Source organism: Mustela nivalis (genome assembly GCF_964662115.1).
Source record: "Mustela nivalis genome assembly, chromosome: 3".
NCBI classification, from domain to species: Eukaryota; Metazoa; Chordata; class Mammalia; order Carnivora; family Mustelidae; genus Mustela; species Mustela nivalis.
The window spans coordinates 100,276,164-100,297,273 of record NC_139022.1 but is presented as its reverse complement, the minus strand read 5'-3'; the positions used below and the strand labels follow the sequence as shown (position 1 = coordinate 100,297,273).

At 40.6% G+C, this 21,110-nt stretch overlaps 1 protein-coding gene and 1 long non-coding RNA gene across 5 annotated transcripts in view; one reads left to right on the top strand and one right to left on the bottom strand.

The window, feature by feature from the left end:
• KCTD16 (potassium channel tetramerization domain containing 16) overlaps positions 1–17,421 on the top strand; it is a 317,274-nt gene extending 299,853 nt beyond the window's left edge. For 3 of the 4 annotated variants that reach the window (XM_082726067.1, XM_082726068.1, XM_082726066.1), the window contains one exon: positions 5,315–17,421. In XM_082726067.1, coding sequence (XP_082582193.1) covers positions 5,315–5,769 — 455 coding nt within the window. In that variant the 3' untranslated portion in view covers positions 5,770–17,421. The remainder of the gene's footprint in view (positions 1–5,314) is intronic. The other variant, XR_014310412.1, reaches the window with a different exon arrangement.
• On the bottom strand, positions 9,023–20,556 carry LOC309862319. Its single transcript, XR_014310413.1, has 3 exons — positions 20,387–20,556; positions 16,737–16,800; positions 9,023–9,261 (listed from the first exon to the last, which is right to left on the bottom strand). It is a non-coding gene; the product is annotated as an uncharacterized lncRNA (long non-coding RNA).
• Positions 20,557–21,110: the final 554 nt, after the last annotated feature.

Below are 21,110 nucleotides of genomic sequence, written 5' to 3'. Positions count from 1 at the left end.
GCTGCCTCTTTTAAAAATGCATAAGCACTTTGTGAGTTTGCTAAGTCATGTTTCACTCTGCTTGGTTTGAATTTTTCATAGGGGAGAAGTATTCTGTAGTCTCTCCTCTTTTATTCCTTCTTTATCAGTAAGGACATCTGCAGTTAGGACTATGGTCCAAAGGGGCCACATACAATCATACAACTTGCCTGACTGGTCCTCAGTTTTTCAGAGTTGTAAAATGTTGGAGGATTTGAGCTTTAAGGACTTAGGGTGATTTAGGGTCCTGTTCCTCCCCCCCACCCCTTAATCCAAAATACAGATTATTCCTGGCTCTGGGTTTGAATTTAATTTATGTGTTTTCAAGCAAATTCTTATTTCAGAAGACTCATCCATTTTTGAAATTGTAAGCACTGTGCAGTAAAGGAAACTTCTTTCCAAAACTGTCCCCTGGTCACATACTGTATGCCAGACACTGCACATGCTTGCAGTTACTCTGTGCTCCCACAGCAAATCCAGGCATTAGTAAATGTCATTATACATTTTCTCGATGAGTCTAGCGTCAGCATCAGTGCCCTTCCTCACATGATGTTCCAGCCAGACCTAAGAATTGATTGTAGAGCATACTGGGGGAAACATACCAAATCCTGTCGAACATGCTCCTCCTTTGTGTGGTTTATGTAGGTTCGTGCCTGGCTTTTAGTAGAGCAAATACGTATGAATGCATAGAACATTTACTGGGTGCTTCAAACCATGAGACACCTTTACATTAATTGTCCCATTTCATTTTTCTAAAACCTCTGTGAGGGAGATACTATTATTACTTTTAAAGATTTTGTTGATTTATTTGACAGAGAGAGAGATATCATAAGTAGGGAGAACAGCAGGCAGAGGGGGTGGGGGGAGCAGGCTCCCTGTTGAGCAGAGAGCCCGATGAAGGGCTTGATCCCAGGACCCTGAGATCGTGACCTGAGCCAAAGGCAGAGGCTTAACCCACTGAGACATGCAGGCACCCCGGGAGATACTATTATTAGCCTCACTTTTTAGATGAGTAAATTAAGGCTCAGGGAGGTGAAGAATTTTTTATCCAAATTGACAAATTGTGGGGCCTGATTCTGGAGTCCGCAATCTGTGCTGCTGCATTATGATTTTGATACAATTTAACACGTGTGTTTGGGTCATCCATTCATTCCACAAACAGTTATCAAACCTCTATTATGTGCCAGGCACCAAAAATGATATAATATCCAACAAATTAAGCAGTGGTTTATTTAAAAATAAAGTAGAGGGCTGCCTGGGTGGCTCAGTGGGTTAAGCCTCTGCCTTCAGCTCAGGTCATGATCTCAGGGTCCTGGGATAGAGTCCCTTATCCGGCTCTCTGCTAAGTAGGGAGCCTGTTTCCTCCTTCCTCTCTTTCTCTCTCTCCCTCCCTCTCTCTCTCTCTCTCTCCCTCTCTGCCTACTTGTGATCTCTCTCTGTCAAATAAATAAAATCTTGAAGAAAAAAAAAAGTAGAGCTATTGTGCTTTTTGACCATTAGCCTGTTAATAAACCCTTCAAAAGACATTAGACTTTTTTTCTTTTTTTGCCCTTTTAATATCAATAAATGAGACTTTCCTTGGGATGAAATGGTTTCTTTCCTACATCTGGCTAATCAGTTGTAACCTGTTTTCTCTTCAAATGGAGAAAATTATTCCAGTCGGTATTGAAAAACCTCAGCTGATGGGGAGCAAAAGTATATTGTAATGAGATCATAATTTGCTATAATTGGGGAGATTCTAGAATACCTTGAGTTACAGAATTGGCCCTTCACAGCTCCTTCCACATCTGCCAGGACTGGTGAGCACATGTCAGTGGGGCTGCGAGGGCAAGTGGATCCACAGCCCACACACGTTACTTCTCTGCTATGGTTTAAAACCTCTGCTCTGGTCAAGTTCTTGGGAAGGGGGTAATGAGACAGACAGTGCTCCCCCCCCACCCCCAAAAAAACAGAGTGGTTATCTTCTCACATTTAACTGGTTTTAAATTTCATGATGACTCTTCACACAGGACCTCCAGCTGCATTCATACCATCTTTTCCTTGATTTAATATATGGACTTCAGAAGCCTCCTTATGAATTGTCTTGCTGAAAATGTTAAAACATTCAAATGTTCTCATAAAATATTGAAACATGTTGTAGTATAACAGGCTTCACTAAAATTAAGTTGTTCAATTTCCCTTTAATAGTGATAGCTCCTAGAATAAGTAGAGGGTAATATTTCTATTTGCCTGGAAGCTGGAGGATCCCAGCTGACATTTAAACCCACGATCATCGTGGCAGTTCAGGGAGGATAGCTGCATCTGCTCTGCATTCTGGCCTGAGACATGCAGTGGAGGGTTGTGTGTAGTTTTTCACAGAAACATGCAGGGCTCCCTCCCATGGTGGTGTTTGTGTTGTTAAATTGCCCTTTAGAAAAGCCTTAGTGGGGGGGCGCTAGAGGGGCGCCTGGGTGGCTCAGTGGGTTAAAGCCTCTGCCTTCTGCTCAGGTCATGATCCCAGGGTCCTGGGATGGAGCCCCGCATCGGGCTCTTTGCTCAGCAGGGAGCCTGCTTCCTCCCCTCTCTCTCTCTGCCTGCCTCTCTGCCTACTTGTAATCTCTGTCAAATAAAATAAATAAAATCTTTAAAAAAAAAAAAAAAAGAAAAAAGAAAAGCCTTAGGGGGGCACCTGGGTGGCTCAGTGGGTTAAGCCGCTGCCTTTGGCTCGGATCATGATCTCAGGGTCCTGGGATCGAACCCTGCACCGGGCTCTCTGCTCAGCAGGGAGCCTGCTTCCTCCTCTCTCTGCCTGCCTCTCTGCTTGTTTGTGATCTCTCTCTGTCAAATAAGTAAATAAAATCTTGAAAAAAAAAAAAAAAAAAAAGCCTTAGGTTTCCCTAAGTCATGAAACGACTTTATAGTGGGGAAGGTAACTCTTGGGGAGAAAAACACAGACTTGTCTTTCTACTGGTTCAGCAGGGTTTATGGCCAAAATAGTTCGTCATCTTGTTTTAAGGTAATGCGCAGGCATATCTCAGCACATATGTCTTCTTCCCCTGTCTCCTCGTTCCTCTCCTTTTTTTCTTCTTCTATTTTTTTAAGGCTTAGGTTAGTTTCTGAACTTTTCTCATAAAGGATCAAACTAGACCAGGTCTGGATTGATAATGATTACCTTGTTTTGACCCAATGCATTGGAGCCATTTCTCCATCAAGTCCTATTAGTCTAGGGATGGCTGGGTTTGGAGAGGTAGAGGCAGATTCTGCCTTTGGAAGAAGAAAACGATACCCTCAGAATCTGGGCTGGCAGAGAAAAGATTTCCTATTGCTGATATTTGCCATCAGCAGCTGGTACATGTTGAGCAGTTTCTCTGTTGCATGGAAGATATTTACTGGTAATAGCCAGGGATAAGTAGGACGTTATTGCTGTGGTGATTCCTTTTGGCTAATTGGATTGTTGCATTTCATTTAATGGGTCTATAAATACAATGATTACTCAGTCACATTTTAAAAGTGGTTTGAAAGAGTGGATATACTTTAGAGATAATTTTGGAGTTGCAATTTATAAGGGACTTCTTTTTACTCCTTCTGGAAAATACGTAAGTTTCCATAAATAGTTAAATCATTCAGTATATGGATGACAGGCCTTTAACAAGAAGACAGGATATAACTTTCCTATTAGTTTCCATTCTAGGTTTCCTCTACTTTGGCCATATTAGAGGTGCCAGTAAAGTAGGATCTTATTATAATGTGATTGATTGATTATGAGAGCAAGATATAGCACAAATCAAACTGGGTCTCCTTTTAAACATATGTAGATACTATATTATCCTTGTCCTCAATATTAGCTTATAAAGGGGATTCATTTCCTTTCATTTTTATGGCTTAAGTGCAGTGAATTATATGAAATAGCCTAGCATATAATGTATGATAAGTAAATAGTATCAAGTTCATGACCTAAGAAGACTGAATGTTCAGGGGATAGAAGGCTGGGAGAAGTGACTTATGCTTAGGAACTTGCTTTGTGCCATAACTGTGGATTTTCTAGCTCAGGGAGCCACCAGCTATGTATCTGAAAAATGGGTCTGTCTCCAAATAGCTGATTACAGTGCGGTGAATCAATACTGAGGGGAAGAGGGAGCGAGGTACTCATGCTGGCTTAAATATAAGATAGTGGATTATGTAACTTAAAAGTCCACTGATAGGACCAGCTCCAGGTGTGGCTGAATCCAGGTACTTAAACATTACTAGAAGGATACAGCCTTTATTGAGTTCTATACCATACTCTGAGATACTTGCTGGAATTACAACAATGGACTCTTGACTATGCCCAGCTTGGAGAGTTCATGGTGAGTAGCTGAAATGAATAAAGTGAAAAGGAATATCAGAATGTGATTTGTGCAATATTAGAAGCCCTTACAAAACAAAACCATAATTCAGAGGAGGAAATGATAAATATTTTTGAGGAGAGGTAAACAGACACTTCAGAGAGAGAAGTTAAACCCTGAACATTGTTTTTAAAAAAAGCAGGAATTTTACCGTCCCACAAGTTGAAAAAAACAAATGGTTAGTTGCTTTGGTTGTGGTACTTGGGAAATCTGCACTCAAATCCCAGCTCTGCCACTTACAAAATGTGCAAACTAGGGCAAGTTTCTTAAATTCTCAGGGTCTTAGTTTCCTTGTATGAAATCTAGGAGTGGAGCTACTCGTAGAATTATCACGAGACTCCAGTGAGATGATGGGTACCCAGAGCTTACTAGGGGGGCTGGCACAGAGTAAGCCCCCCCCCGACTCTTGTAGACTGCCGTTGTTGTACTGGACTGCAATAATGTGGAGCTCTGGATCCAGGCTTAACACCAGCCATGGTAAAATCAGGTAGCATTTATTGAGAGTTTACTGTGTGCTATGTACCTCGTTAAGAATTTCACTTGATTTATCTATACTCTCTCTACAACTCTAGGAAGTAGGCAACTGATAATCCTCATCTCCCAGGGGAAGAGACAGAAGCTTTGAGAATGTAAGGGGACTGCCAAGGTGACAAGATTGGTACATGGTGTAGCTAAGTAGGTGGCTGCAGTGCCTGTGGACTGAAGCCCAGCATGCAGTTACGAACTTCCTTCTTGCAGTGCACTTGACTTTTAGGTGCTCATGTTGCAGCCTATCCTGTGTGCCACCCCACTTCTTGTAAATACAGGATTGTGGACACTTGTAAGTGTGTGTGTGTGTGTGTGTGTGTGTGTGTGCATGCGTGCAGGTGCTGTGCGCTCCTCTGGGCTGAGCTGGCTGGCATTAACCCCTTGGGTACTGTGCTTGCTTGCAGGTGAGCCTTCGAGGTGGTCACCCTCCCACTGCGACTGTTGCTGCAAGAACGCCACAGGTGACAAAGAAGGGGAGAGCGGCACATCTTGCAACGACCTCTCCACCTCCAGCTGTGACAGTCAGTCTGAGGCCAGCTCTCCCCAGGAGACGGTCATCTGTGGGCCCGTGACACGCCAGACCAACATCCAGACTCTGGACCGTCCCATCAAGAAGGGACCCGTGCAGCTGATCCAACAGTCCGAGATGCGGCGGAAAAGCGATCTGCTCCGGACTCTGACTTCGGGCTCCAGGGAGTCGAACATGAGCAGCAAAAAAAAAGCTGTTAAGGAAAAGCTCTCAATTGAGGAAGAGCTGGAGAAATGCATCCAGGATTTCCTAAAGATCAAAATCCCAGATAGGTTCCCTGAGAGAAAACATCCTTGGCAATCTGAACTTTTACGGAAGTATCATCTATAGGGGAGGGCTGGGGGTGGGAGAAGAAACGAATTGTGTCACCATTTGGAAATAAACCTCCTAACGAAATTCGTATTCGAAAAGGAAAGTAACAACTAACAATATGTTTGTTAGAACACAGTAGCCCATTGATATACTACTGCCTATTGACCTAGTTCACCTTAACATTTAAATCCACAGGGTAGATTTCTTTCCAGATGTGGAATGATAAGAAAATCTCTTTTTGGTTCCTTGTTTGTGTGTTTACTGGATACCATGTGCTGAGTATCTTATGTAAAATGAGAGCCAGCTACCGAAGAGTAGCTGAGAGGCTTTGGGAGTCCTTTATCCCAAACTGGGTTTTTCTCTCATCTTCTACCTCCCTCCTTTGAATGAGAATGTGGTAGAAAGAGATCTGGCCCAATGGCATATGTTTGGGTTTTTTAATTTTCCTTTTCCCTTTTGTTTATGGGGTAAGGGGGGAAATGGCAGATTTATATGACTTTTCACTCAAATCTATTACGTGCCAGTTTATATTGATGCCGTATGCATGAGTATTTGTGCAACACAAGCACAACGATGTCTGTACATACACACAGCACACATGTCCCCAGGGCCTGGATATACTAAGGGGAACACCCCTGCTCCCAGCAGCACTCTCTTTGACTACTTTAGACACAGATGAGCCTCTGCTCCTTTCTTAAAACCCTTCTGGGAAGATTTCCCAGCCTCTCTTGGCAACACTTTCCAACATCGAGTAACCCTAGTCGTCAACAAATTGTCTTCCTTATTTTGAAATTAACACCCTCAGGCTCCATTTTACAGTTTTGCTCTTTCTCTGCACTAGGAGAGGGTGAGAAGAGCTTAGTAAAACATTCTTTGTATTAAAGAAACAAACATTCGTATCCACAAAAATTATGACTCAGTGACCCCACACTCAGCCTTCTCTACCCTGAGCTGAGTTACCTTCCGTTTCTCAATGTTTTCAGAGTACTTACTACCCATGTTTTAATGGTGTGGCCTTTTCATGTGACCCACATTCAGTTCTCTGCATCCCTGTGTAGTTGTGGAAGTAAGAACAACACACAGTACTTGGATAAGGGTCTGGCCTTTTGTTTCCTTGAGAGGGAATTGTATTCCACACATCGCCTAATAATTTCTCATGACTTTTTTTACAACTACAGTGCTACGTTGTTACTTTCTTATAGCCAGTTTTGTCTGTGGGATTTGGGGATTTGGCTGTGCCTATACTATGATTTGGCTGTCATTTCCCTGATGTCTGTGAAAAGCCCAACTAGATAACTAAAGCTTCAGAATTAAGGTTTTGGCTTTCTAAACTATCTTTCTCGAATACATCTTTGACCTGTATAGACACAGCCAAACAGAAACTGTTGATAGCCATCTATCCATATGACTCTGTATTCTACATGTACCAATAGCTCTTTCATAGGCTTGTGGTAAATGAAGATTAAAAACCCATTTTTATTTTTAGCATTCCTCATGCATTTCAGTGGGAACTTAAAAAATGATTTTTCAAGCATTATTTGTGTGCCAAGCACTCTTAATATTTTTTATTGTGTGTGTGTGTGTGTATGTGTATGTATATATGTGTGACAGGTAATAAAGGCAACTAGATAATGTCTGTAGGAGGGAATATGATAACCAATTGCTTCCTCTTGAAATATTTTGTTGATGCACATTTATTATGTAGGAGGTTCTCTCATGGTTCCTGTTATGAGTGACCATGAGTACATGGTTATCTTCCTGAGTTTTTTTAATTCTTACCCTCACATCTGGGCCACAGACTCAGCTGATGTTTTCTGATCCTAAGACTCAAGTAGAATTTAAAGGTCTACTTGAGTGAAAAAGAAAGTTCATTTGGGGAGTTGAGTTGTCAGGAGAATTATCATTTATGATAATTTAATAATTCATTTATGAATTTAAGTGGTGTTCTTTTATGGGTTAATACATTAGCAGACATTTGTTCTTAACTACAGCATAGTTTTTAAGGCTCTACCAATGTGTCTTCTTTCCTTTCAATGTTTCTTAATACCACATCATCCTGTTAATAGAGGATCCTGCAAGAATCACAGAATTTAATGGCTCAAATGGAAGTTGAAGATAGATAAAATATCTTCAAACTTATGTAGGTCAGATGATGTTTGTGGCCCTATTGGAGTCTGGGATCTGCATAAAGTGGCCAAGTTCCAATTTCCTTAAATTTCAGACCTAACTCTAATGGTAGTAAGATAGAGATACACTGGTAAGAACTAAAGAAGGAGGAAGAAATCAGACAACCCACTACTTCCACTGCCTGCTTTAAACAGGAAACCGAATACTGCAAAGACGATGTTCCTGGCATACTTTTTCTGTCCCTTGACACCTCATGAATTTTTTCTGCTTAGGTATTCCTTATACCCTCTAGTGAATAAAACTAGTGGTAAGAAATCTGATTGAAACAATACTAACATTTTCAATTTGGACCATCTCTAGATGGACACCCACCCAAATATCCCAGATAGCTAAGACAGCAGCTAGATGTTTATTTGTGTGGGTGTTGGTAGAGAGATGAATATAGACCTGGTCAGTAAAAAGCTCTAAGGAGAAGTCAGTGGAAACATTCAGTCCTAGTTTGAGTGACGTTATCAAGTAGGGTGTAGGTGGCTTACCACATTGAAAACGATTTCTGGGTAAGTGAAGTGAGTTAAAGAATTAAGTGCTCTATTAATCCTGATTCATGCCTGTTTCCCTGAGCTTAAAAGTTTTAAGAACTTTTAGTTCACTTCTGGACAGAACCATATGTGTGGTTCACTTCTTGAATATTGGTTATGATGGAGGTCATAATTTGCTGATACAAATAAACTAATAGCAGCAGATGGATCAAATGCATGAGGAATCATATACGTAGAACCCTGAATTAGGTGGTCTGGTGGGTAATCCTGCACTGCTAAAATCTGGTGACATTGGGAGGTCACTCACTACAGGTTAATGTGGATCTCCTGGAGTCAGGAATATATTTATCAAGTCGTCCTACCCACTATCGAAAACAGTTCAGCAGGAAAAGGGGAAGAGAGGAAAATAAAGCTGTGAGATTGCTGTGTTGGTGTGCTCTCCCTCCCCTCTAAGAAAAAGCTGCACTGAGATGTAGTCACAAAAACAATCCAGTGAAGTGGCCTCCGCTATATGCAGTGGTGTTACCCTTTGTGATCGTAGGCAGCTATCTGACTGGAAATGCATGCACGGCAAATTAAAATAAAAGGGAACAATGCACAAATCATGTGTTCCCTTCGCTCTTTATTCCCCCATAGCTATGTCTACCCCCGCCTGATTCAAATTAGGGAGAAAACAAATGGATTTTTCACTTTTCAGATGCCCCTGTGTGATTCAGAGGCAGCTTCATTCCCAGGTGCAGATGCGTGCTCTCCATGGTGGGTTCTCTTCGTTGTCAACTCCTTGTGCTTCTGGATTACTTTTGCTTCTCTGGCCTTTAGATTCCCTTCTGATGGTCCTTTGTCTCTGCCAAGCAAAACATGCTCCAGTGACAAAAAGAAAAGGCATATATGGTGGTTTGCAAAAGTTGCTTGACACCAACTCCCGTAATGGGAGCCGAACTTTGATTCTTAGACATTTTCCTTTGTTACAGATTTAACCTTCCACCTTTGTATTTACCATAATGATTTAACCCGGAGAGCTTGAGCGCTGGTATTTTCTGCCACTAGATATCATGTTGTGGAATCTTAATAACCTTGGTCTTCCTAGATAATCTTTGATAGAATTAATAAGAGTCTTTCTGTGGACTTTTAGGAAGAATTCTTTGTCATCTCCACTTGACATAGCCATTTTCATAGGAAAAATGAAGAGAGTTATTTTTTCCCCCTGGTGACTCTGTGGCAGATAAATGTTTTCAACAATTTGCATGCTGGGTTATAGGTTTAGCATGCGCCATTTCTCTCTTTAATGTCTTGGTATTGTTGGCATCTTGCAATCTTGATGGCCCACTGTTCCAATTTATAGAGTTTTCATTTGTATTGTCAAAATAATACACTAGAGAAGGAATCAGAGTGAGTATTCTGTATTATGAGTTAAAATGGCGTTAATGTCATTTGTATAGGACTGTACAATGATTAATATCTGCAAAGAAATTAGACCAAATGAAACCTGCTGGAATGGGTTTGATTTATATTGCCTTCATCTCTCTGGTTTTAGATGAAATGGTTATTGCTCTCCACCCCTGCCGAAAGAAAAGAGTCTGAAACTTTAATAACCACCATGATGTGATGCAACCACAGAGCTTCTATGTTTGAAATGTCTATATTTCTCATCTTGCAACATGCATTAGAACAGAGATTCTTTCTTCATGAGCCTCACTGCAAACTTTTTAGCAGTGTTTTTCAATACTCACCATGCACAAAAATCATCTGTAGCACTTGTAAAAATGCAGATGCCTTTACCTTAGTCCCAGAGAGTCATTCAGAAACTTTGAGCTGGGCCAAGGAACCTGCATTGGGGTCCACCATTTCTCATGATTTTGATGAGATGGTCTGTGGACCTTCCTTTAAGAAATGCTGCCATTGAGGATTTGACTGTGCAGAGGCCCACATTTTCTCACTTCCTTTCACTTTCTTTCCACGACAAAGAAGTCAGAGTTTGCGTTATTCATGAAGAGGAAAGGCCCAAAGAAGAGCATCCCAGGACCAGGGCAGAGGAGCGTCATGACTCCTCTGTCCCTTCATCCTCCTGTCAGCCACCTTTCCATTCTATAACCCAGCATGCAAATTGTTGAAAACATTTATCTGTATTTGTACATTTGGATTTTGTTTTATTTTTTTTTGTTGTTGTTGTTTTGTTTTGTTTTTTGACAAACTGAAAACCTGCATCAATAATATAGTTTTATCTAGGGGTCCTCTGGGTAGATGGGAGCACATCTCTGAGTGAGATATATCCTTATGATACCCATCAAGGAAGGAAAACATACGAACTTTCCCAAGGAGAGGTATTCATTTCCAGGCCTTGTACAGTGTGAATCAGAGGAACTGGAGAACAATGCATAACTTAGTGGCGGTGTATAGGGCCCCAAAGGTGGTTCCATTAACTGAACATACAAACACCACCAAAATTAATATGGAATGATTAGTGAATTTAGCTATATTTCCCCAATAAACTCCTGAGTCATTGAATGGCTGAATGGCTAAATTTGTCCAAACTGACTCATGCAGGATTATGAAACTCTCAGCTGAGGATGCTGAACTCCAATATTAACTAAAAACTGCAAGCAAAACCCATGAGAGAAATATAAAAGAAGGAAAGGCACAGTCCATTCAAAATAGTGGTCATATTTCATACGCAGCGACAAGAAGGAGATGAAGTTCTATACTTTTCCACTCTGGCCAGAAAGGAAGGCCATATTCTATTCAGATAGAAATGATTCTGGAGAGTTTCAATGATCCAGTTGGTTCTATGCATATAACAGAATAAATAGGCAGATAACAAATTTCCACATGATACGAGAAAGAAAGAATGAGTGGCTTAAATACATGCTTGTGGTGATCCTCCGTGAATATTTTAGTAAAGATGACTGTCCCAGGAAAGGGAAGAATGGCTAATGAAACTAATAAACCTGAATCGCTGATTGAGATTATTCGGCCAAGATTTTTTAAAAATGATAAACTTGATTTCGCTTTCTTCCCTCCTTGGCTTCCCAGGTGGGGTCCCTTTACTGCCCCAGTTTCCTAACCTTTGAAAAATTCCTCTTGTGAACAAAAGGTGGTGTTTACTGGGTAAAAAATTTTAGTTCCTAGACTGTCACCCTTGTTTTATTTAGGGAATCTACTTTGAAAAAGCTGAAGAAAAACGTGCCCTGGTCCTGCAGCTCTCAAGGGGTCTGTCCTGGGCTGAGGAGTGGTGATTCTCCTGTTAATCAGCCTCCTACAAGAGCTTACATGCCAAGTAGAGGGTTTAGTGTCTCCCTTTTCCAACAACCCCTACCATCTTGTCAGTTTATTCTTAGAATCAACCTTTAGCTCATTTACCTGCATTTGCACAATAAAAACTAGCAGCCCTTCAGACTCTCTGCTGCTGGTGCTTGGCTCCATCCCTCACAAATGGAAGTAGGATTGATGCACAAGAAAGCAGTGGAGAAGAGTTGCTTTCTCCTTGCTCTTCTGTGTGAGTGGATGTGAGTGTGTATGCACACTCGTGCCATTTTTAGGTCGATGTCGGGTCAGTGGCTAATGCCCATGGTAACACTGTGTGAACGTGTGGGAAAAATCTGGTTTCAAAGTTTCACAGCTTTGTCTTTACTGTGGGTGTCAGTGCTTGAGAAGGTGGAGTCTCCTGATGTGAAATTTAACCATTACAGATTTCTGGGTAAAAATCAAACCCATTTTTATTCATATAGTCCCTAGTGGCAGTGGCATTTATTCAAAAAAAGTTGAAAAGGAAAGGAAAGAAAAAGAATGCATGCAAGCTAAAATATACATAGAATTTACAGTGATCACTAGCAGTTTTTCTCAATTGCAGCCAGTGGTCAGTGGTTTATTCTTGTACGTGAGAGACAGAACCAATTTCAGGAAACACTCTTCTCTGATTTGTGTGGGTTATGTGTATTTAAGGCAGCGGCTCTCATTCAGGAGTGATTTTTGTACCCCGGGGACTTTTGGCAATACCGGGAGACATTTTGATTGTCACGACTTGAGAGATGCTAACTGTCATCTAATGGGTAAAGACCAGAGATGTTGCTGAACATCCCAGAATGCACAAAACAGCCCCCATGACAAATAATTATGCAACCCAAAATGTCAGTAGCACTGAGTTAAGGGTTGGCTCTAATTTTCCAAAGCATTCTTACCACGTAGAGAGAAGACATCTGGGTCAAGGACAAGATGAAATGGCACAATAGTAATTAGTAGTACCTTAAATCAGTACAGGGTTTATTTGAGATTAGATACAGTTGTCCCTTTATACAGATGTGAATGCTGAGATTTAGAGAGAGAGAGGTCCTATTTCTCAGGGTTTCAGTAGTGATGGGGCAGGTGTGTGGTCTTCTGTGTCAGTTGCTTTTTGCCTCAGAAAAACGATATTTCAATGAAGTCATCAAACTTATAACAACTAAATGTGTTGTGTGTAAAGTGTTTTGGGAGCATTTTCAGTTCACGTGACCTGATTGGGGATGTTTTTCAAGCTGAGCAACCCTAAATAACAGGTTCTCAGAAATGAAACAGGAAAAAGGGGGGAAAAGTGCCAAGAATAGGCCAATGATTTCATCCTCTTGAACTGCTCATTGTATACTTGGTTTCTTTAGGTTCAAAATTCCCTCACTAAAGATGACACCTAGATCTTGGACAATATTATTGTCGGACTCATGCAGGAGGTCCCTATGCCCTTATTTTCAAAGATGTGACAAGTCTAAGAATAAACCTTGACTATTCAGCCGCCTTATATCATTTGTATGTACTGACTTCATTAAGACACAATACATGTGGGTGTCTTAATATTTGACATTTTTCTTTTAACTTACCATACCAACATCCCAGTGAAGGAATCAAGGTCAGAACCTTACATCCTCATTTTCTACAAGGGAAAATGTAACTCAGAGACTTTAAGTCATTCATTCATTTGTTCATACATTCATTAAACGGGTATTTGTTGCATGCCTACCATCTACAGGTCACTGTCGTGAGCATTATAAACTAGGGAATCAAATTTGTGATACAGAACTTGAATTCAGATTACCCAAATCCTAGACTTACATTATTTTTGTATGTAATTCTGACCCACATTCTAGATTTCTAATTTAAATACTATGTTATAAATAATGTATATTAAGGAATGTGTGCACATAAGTAATATGTGCCAGAAACTCTAATAAGTGATTTACATGCCTTATCTCATTTAATCCTGTAACAACCCAATGGAGTAGGGCCTGTTAGTCTCCTCTTTTTACAGAGGTCAATGAGATGCAGAAATGTGAGTAGCACGTAACTTGATAGTGGCAGAGCCAGATTTTCCTTTGGGTTTATTGGACTCCAAGTCTGATGGTTTAACCACCTCATCATTATATAATGTCTCTATTCTCTGGATTTCACCTGTTTCTGGTTTCTGCTACTCTAACCAAAAGATAGCCAGGAGGAATCCATCCAGACACCCTTCCCGAAAGTCATTAGCTATTTTAAATTGCAAATTCCATTAGACATTCATTTCCTTAGGAAATAAAGGAAAGACATATCTGGAGGGGTGATTTTGCCTACTACAGACTGTACTTCATGACACAAGCCCTATCAAAGGGCAATAATGTTACAGAACAAGTGTCTGGTGAATGCCGATATCCTATGTGTATCAGTATTCATATCCAACGTGGCAAGATAGATTCCAGGTTAGGACAGTGGCACCTATGCCCGCTTGCTGTGTTGGTTAGAGGTTACCAGGGCAAATTTCATGAGAAGTAAAATAGGTGTCTGTGCGTGCACGTGTGTGTACGTGCGTGTATGTACTACTTTCACCTTTTGGCCTTTTGAACAATATCGATGTTTGTTCAAGACAGGTCAGAAATCCAAACATGATTGGCTGCCCCCAGCATTGCATCATTACTGTTCTAAGTTGAAAAAAAAGGCAGCTACAGAAAAGAAACTGCACTGAGATATGTGTGTGTGCATGTATGAAGAATGTATACACATGTGTGTTATGTATGTGTTTATATATAAATTTCATGTATATATGTATATATTTGTGTACATCTATCTAAATGTATATATATATATATATCTATACATACATAAATACACACATAAATCTCATAGTTTGAAACTGGGATTTTGAGTTGGAGGGGTTATTATTATTTATAATCGGTTTCGTAGATAGTTTAATAGAGTTCTGTTTTCCAAAATTCTCTCCCACTATGAATGTATATATTTATGATACAGAAAATACGATTAGAATACCTTGGTATAACAAAACCAAACAGAAGTGCATTTAAGGAAAAGCCAAACTTGTAAAAACTGGCTTTCTTATTTCAACCATTTGTTGGAATTTCAAACTATGTGTTTTCAAACATGATATCATTCCAAAAGAAAAGGAAAGAAAAGAAAAAACAAAAAACAAAAAGCAAAACAACCCACCAAATGAATATGATGATGTTTAAGAAGAAAAGAATAAGAAAACATAGGTCTGTGAAAGCACAAATTCAGTGGTTATTGCACTAATGGTACTTCACCTACTACTGGTTGGTTTGTTCTTTCTTCCTGATTTCACTTCATCATTCAGGGGGTTCCTGTGACCCTGCACAGTTTGTAGGTGGAGCTAATTATCTGTTTAATTATTTTAAAGCTATAGTAAATAATTTATAATATGCACATTGTAAATATATACGAAATCTTAAGGGCACGTTGTAATAATAACCAAACACTTTCTAGGCTCCTGCAAATAACCCAGTAAGCCTGTTCAAATAGACACCAAAGTAGCTGCTCAGAAAAGGAACAACATACAGTTAAATGAAAACAATATTGCTTACGTTTTGGCATCCGATAGACCTTAACAGCCAAATGACTAAAATTGGGATACTCTAAAAGAATATGGTAAGGTATATTTTCATTCATAACCATGTGCTTTGCATATTTTGGAGAATGTGAAACTTGTTTTTAGTCGACCTATGCAAACAGAGCTTCCCTGGTGCTCTCTGGGATCAGTTTGTATGCACAAAAATCCACACCCTCAGAAGCAGTCTGACTCTGAGCCCAGGGACAGGCTACTAGTCCAAGCACAGATTCCTTCTCCCAGGGACCTGTCAGGTTTGCTCATACAATCAGAAGCATTTGCAAAATAGTTAAATACGGTCATTTTTTTTTTTTTTCCATAGGCTCCCTGCAGATGTGGTCTTGAAAGGATGTGAAAGAAAATCAATTATGTAGCAACTAGATGCTTTAATTAGGTTTAAGAACACTTGAAGAAGGATTGGTTTGTTTTTCCCAAAATTTTTGGAGCAGGGGGGAAGTTTTACTTCATCCTTGGCTTTATGTTCCCCTATCACTTTCTCTCATTTATTTATTTTTAATTCCAAAGGAGAGTGTTGAATTAGGAGAATTTTGCTTAAAATATTCTGGTTAGTGTCTGAAAGGACGGACTAATATATTTTTGTAAATCATGAGGGGTGGAGAAATGGGGCTCCCCAAACCCCTGATTACCACATTTCTGTTCTAAGGAAATGGATTCATGAATTCCTGGAGTGGTATCCTTCTTAAAACATGTAGAAACACAAACCTAGGCAACTTGCATTTCAGAAAGTCCTAGTGAAAGCTGTTAATAGGATCTGCTGTAAATGAGTCACCATTTAGATTAGTGATGGAGTCCAGCTTGCTTCCCTTTGAGGAACATACTCTGTAGAATCAAGAATCTTTGTGTTGGCTAAAGGAATTGATCTCATGATCTCATTTGAATTCTTGTTCCCCTCATCTTTCAGAAACAGCAGAGCACTGGGTTGAACCTAATGAATAAAATAATTTGTCCAAAGTAAATGGACTTCTTTAAATATTATCAGTACCACCCTCGACACTTAAAAATAAAGACCCTGTTCATGAGGTTACCTGGAGATCTCCAAACACAGTTTGCCAGGGATTATCAAGCTCCTCTTACATCCATTACTGATGCTTTGAATGTGAATGTCAACATGGAGGAGTCCGAATTTTGCTGGTACTAACATCAAGTGGTGATCTATGGGGACCTTGCTCGTGTTACTTTTTCCTGACCTCATTCAAGTGCTTGATGACTTGGGTCAGTTTGTTACACACTGATGTATACCAAGTGACACCCACTGAAATTACCTCTTCTCCTTTCCAATGCAGTTCGCTTGTACATAAGTGTAATGTCAAATTGTTTACAGGTTCTTTTTGTGTATAATTGTGATAGCAGATTTAGCTCAAACTTTAAAGGAATCTGTTTACTGAATGGTGTTAAAATGAATGTGCTTATTACAGTATAAACATCATTAATTATGGACTCACACGAATGCATGTCTACATGTTGTCAATTTCCAGCAGCTCGGTTATCCAGCAAAAAGTCTGCGGTCTGTGAATAGCAAATATACATAAACTACTGTGACTCTAATAACTCAGTAACTGTTTTTACCTTGGTATGTAACACTGTAGATTTTAGCCTGCTTTCTTACCTATTTGTTTGGGGGAGAGAGACTTAAAAGATAGTACTACTAATTGTCCCAATGGAATTGCACACCATTTTGGCAACCATTGGTCCACCTAAAAGGCAACTGCCTATTAATGGAACAATGACCCTAGGCAACATATAAATATATACATACATATCAATGTATGCAATATCTACAATGCTAATTACCACCATCTATTTTCACTGCCAATGGAAACTACTATTTTCTTTGGAATCATTGATGATATAAAAAATTAATTTGCTATTATCTGCTTTCATATTCTGTTTAGTTCATCTAGTATGGTAAATGATACAGGTGCAGTATCAGTATTGTAAAATTGTGTGGTGAAGACTACAAAAGTTATTCTGTGGATATATTTTAAAAGGCAGACCAGAAACTATATTTCAGATTCTTGTGTGAATATAATTACAGAAATAGCAACTATTTTTTATGTGTTTCCATAAATGACTCCATTTCATATACATTGTAACTTAGCACCAATCATAATAAATCATTTGGTAACATTTAGTTGTTATATATATATCTATTTTCAGTAGACTTAAGAGACTGATGATTCAACATCATTTCATGTTAACTCAAGAATTTTAAATGGAAGGTAATTACCATTGCAATTAGTTTATTTCTGGTTTGTTGTGGCAGCTTGCTGGATTGGGGCACAAGAAAGGAGACAGTGACTTGTTATTTAAAATTCTTAGAATGAGATTGCAGTGAGTGGAGGCCTTGCTTCTGCCTCTCCTTAATTGGGTGGCTTCACATTAGTTATCAAGCCTCTTTAAACCTCAGTTTCCTTATCTGTATATAGGAAACAAAAATTATGGATACGTCCTAAGGTTAGTGTGAGAAATAAATCAGATAATCCAAGTAAAGCTTCTAATACAGTCTTTAGTACATAAATTCCTACTTAATAATCCCTACCCATTCTTATTGCTATTATCCAAAATGCATATTTTAAAGAGAGGTTTGCCTTTAACCCTCTGAATATGTCTATATATTTCTTCTTTTTTCCTCTTCAGCCTTTTATGGCATTGCCTATATAGCACAATATTTTTTAATCAAAAGGAGAAATTATACAGAGGAAAAAGAATTCTACAACTTGGAGAGGCTTTAGAAAAAAAAATTTCCTTTTGCTGTTAGAAGGGTATTCAGCAGAACACTTGCCCCATGATACGTGCTGAAAAAAGGAAGGGAACTGGATGATGTACAGTTGGGGGAATACAACACTCTACACATCCCATTCTGTAATTTTAAAATGTTCTTTATCATATTTAAGGTTCTGGGAGTTAGGCAGTAAAGGAACTTCCAAACTCTATTTAACTGAGACTCTTCCAGACTTCTCTCACTAAGGATGCTTCTGTTACTGCCTGAGCAGTACAGCTCCAGTTTTTAGCCTTCTCCTCATGGGAAAGAATTCAGTCAAGAGACTAAACAGCATGAGCAAGCAGAGTTTACAGAGTACACTCACAACACAGCTGTGTGGTGGAGGTTCAAGTGCCCCAACACAATTCATCCCAGTGTTTTTAGTTGTTAAATAGAAGGTGGAATATTCATTACTTGGGGCAGGAAGCAGGTTTTCACACCTTTCTTCCTAATTTGGTGAGGGGTTTCCTGTCACGATGTCTGCCAGCTTGGGTCTGTGTGGTTTGAACCAGCTCCTTACAGAGTACTGTCAAGAAAGGCCTTTGACCTTCCCAATAACTAGTCCTGGAAGAAGACTCCTTCCTTGTGGTGGTGTGCCCATGTGAAGTTCTTTGGTTCTATTACTTAGCATCCCTTAAGAAAGCCCACCAGGAGGGGGCAGGCCTAATCACAATGCTAGTGTATGTCCTGTGGCTTCCGTATTGGAATTCCTTTGGCCAGCTGGGCAGGGTACGCCTAACAACAGGTCTGGGATATCTCTGGCACAACATCTTCCCTCCCTGCTCCCTTCCTGTGGGACCGGGGCCTCACACAAATACCTAACTGCCTACCACACTTCTACTTTTGAGGTACACAGTTTGGGAAATGCTGATTTAACCCATATCCTCTTTGAATAGAAGGGAAACCTGAGCCCCAGAGAGGGGAAGGGATGTGATCAGGGTGTGGTGGTGCTGGGTCTAGAACCTCATCGTTGACCTCAAGCTGGGACATTCCTCCTAAACCACGCTGATGAGATGACTGACAAAAGCAGTGGAGTTATTCTGAAAAAAACTTTCCTAAATTCACAACAACCATCCTCCATGGAACTAAAGAGTCACATGAGATACCAAAAGCCAAGCAGCAGAGATGAGATCCCAGTGTCAACAGTCCTTTTAGTTTTAGTCCTGCCAGATGGCTTGAGGCAGGCCCAGGGTCTGCCTGGGCCCCCCATGCTGTCATTATAGATCATCACTGCTAAAACACAGATGCTGGACCATGCTGTCCCTCAGCCCAGCAGAGAGATAAGAGCTTAGATAGACCAAAGTAATGGAAGGGTTTGGGGAGGGGAAGATTTTCCTATGAAAAAAAATTTTTTAAACTAATGTCTACCCATAGCATGGGTCTTAAACTCACGATGCCAAGATCAAGAGTCGCATGCTCTACTGACTGAGCCAGCCAGGCACCACCGCCCTACAGAAATTATTATGTAAGATATTGTGAGCTTTCCTCCAAAAAACTTAGGACTACCCCCTGTATTGAAAAACTGTAAAGTCAAAGACCATCACTGCCTCAGAAATTGCTTAAGTAGAGCCAAAAACTTCATTAAATGCACACTGCAGGGCAGAGTTTGCTTCCACTGTTCCAAAATAATATAGACAAGTGAAGGATCAATGTCAAGAGGAAAAGTCAGCTGCAGGCTTACAGGTTACAGCTTTAAAGAATGAGAAACAGCAAGGAATTTATTTGTCACTATTGTTCTGCCTAGTCCAGCAGCTAGGCTCTCCATAAATCAAGGGTCCGGAGATTGCTCCCTAGAAGCACTTGATGTGAGCAGTGAGGATGTGAGGCTGCTCTCTCTACTTGCCGGGGAACCTGTGTAGAAAAGAGGGTTTGCAGGGACCCAGCCAGGAATGTACTGATGGTGAATCAGGACTCCGCCTTGAGCTCTCTGGAGAAACTTGGGTGAAATATTTCCTCCTACATCTTAGCTCTGAAGTTGCAAAGAGCTAGCGGTTACATACAGCCACTGTCCAGAAACTCATCCCTCTGACAAATTGAGTTGAACAGGACTCCATCGTAAGGATCACAGCTTTAGAAATGAGGGCACTGAAGTAGGGAAAAATACCACCTTCTCAGACAATACTCCTCCCCTCCAATTTCAACCTAAAAGCAGCGTTCCTTCCCCGGGGGAGGAGCACAATATGGGAGCCTTGTCAATCTCAGCCCTAATGGCAGCTGCCACAGAGACAAGCCTCCATAGGCGTTTATCCCAGTAGGGGGCGGGGGAGGGGGGGCAGGGTAACAGCTCCCAGCCAGGCAGAACACCGTCAGCTTTTAATAAGTGGGACTCACCTTGCAAGCCTTAAAAATAGCAATGTGTCAGCAGCAAGGGCCCAGGAGGGCAGGCTTTCCAAATGTTCAGAATCCCACAGAGCTCCAGATTCCCCCCGGCCCCCCCCCCCTTGGAGCTGCTGCTTAGTCTTAGCAACCATGTCCTGGATGCACGCAAAGGAAATCTGAGCACCAAACTCCGTCTTTGGTCTATTATTCCCGTTCTTCTAGTTCATCGTATCCCTTATGTTCAGGGTAGTAAGAAACAAAATACCCTGTGTAACTTGAAGATAGCAGCTACACTGAAATGAGTTGGCTATTTCTCTGCTAAGGACTGGGCCTGGGCTGAACCGTGCTGTCCAGGCGTATACCACCCCTGGTGGAAGTGAAACAATTAAACCCGACGTCCCAAGACAGAACACACCAAGCCGCATGTGCCTCCCGACACACCAAAAAGCTATTTTCTTTCTTTTTTTTTTTTTTTTTTCCTTCATCTTTCTTGGTGTTTCTGCTTCTGCATCTCTGCATCTCTGTTTCTTTTTGTTCTGTTTGCCTTTCAAACGTCTGATACACACAGTAAACGTGTTGATTACATCTGACGACCCCACCCCCACTGCCACACTTTTCTCTAGGCCTTAGTTTCCTCAGCTGAACTGTGAAAGAGGGGTGCCTGGGTGACTCGGCCGGTTAAGCGACCCGCTCTTGGTTTCAGCACAAGACATGAGATCCGGATTCTGACATCTAG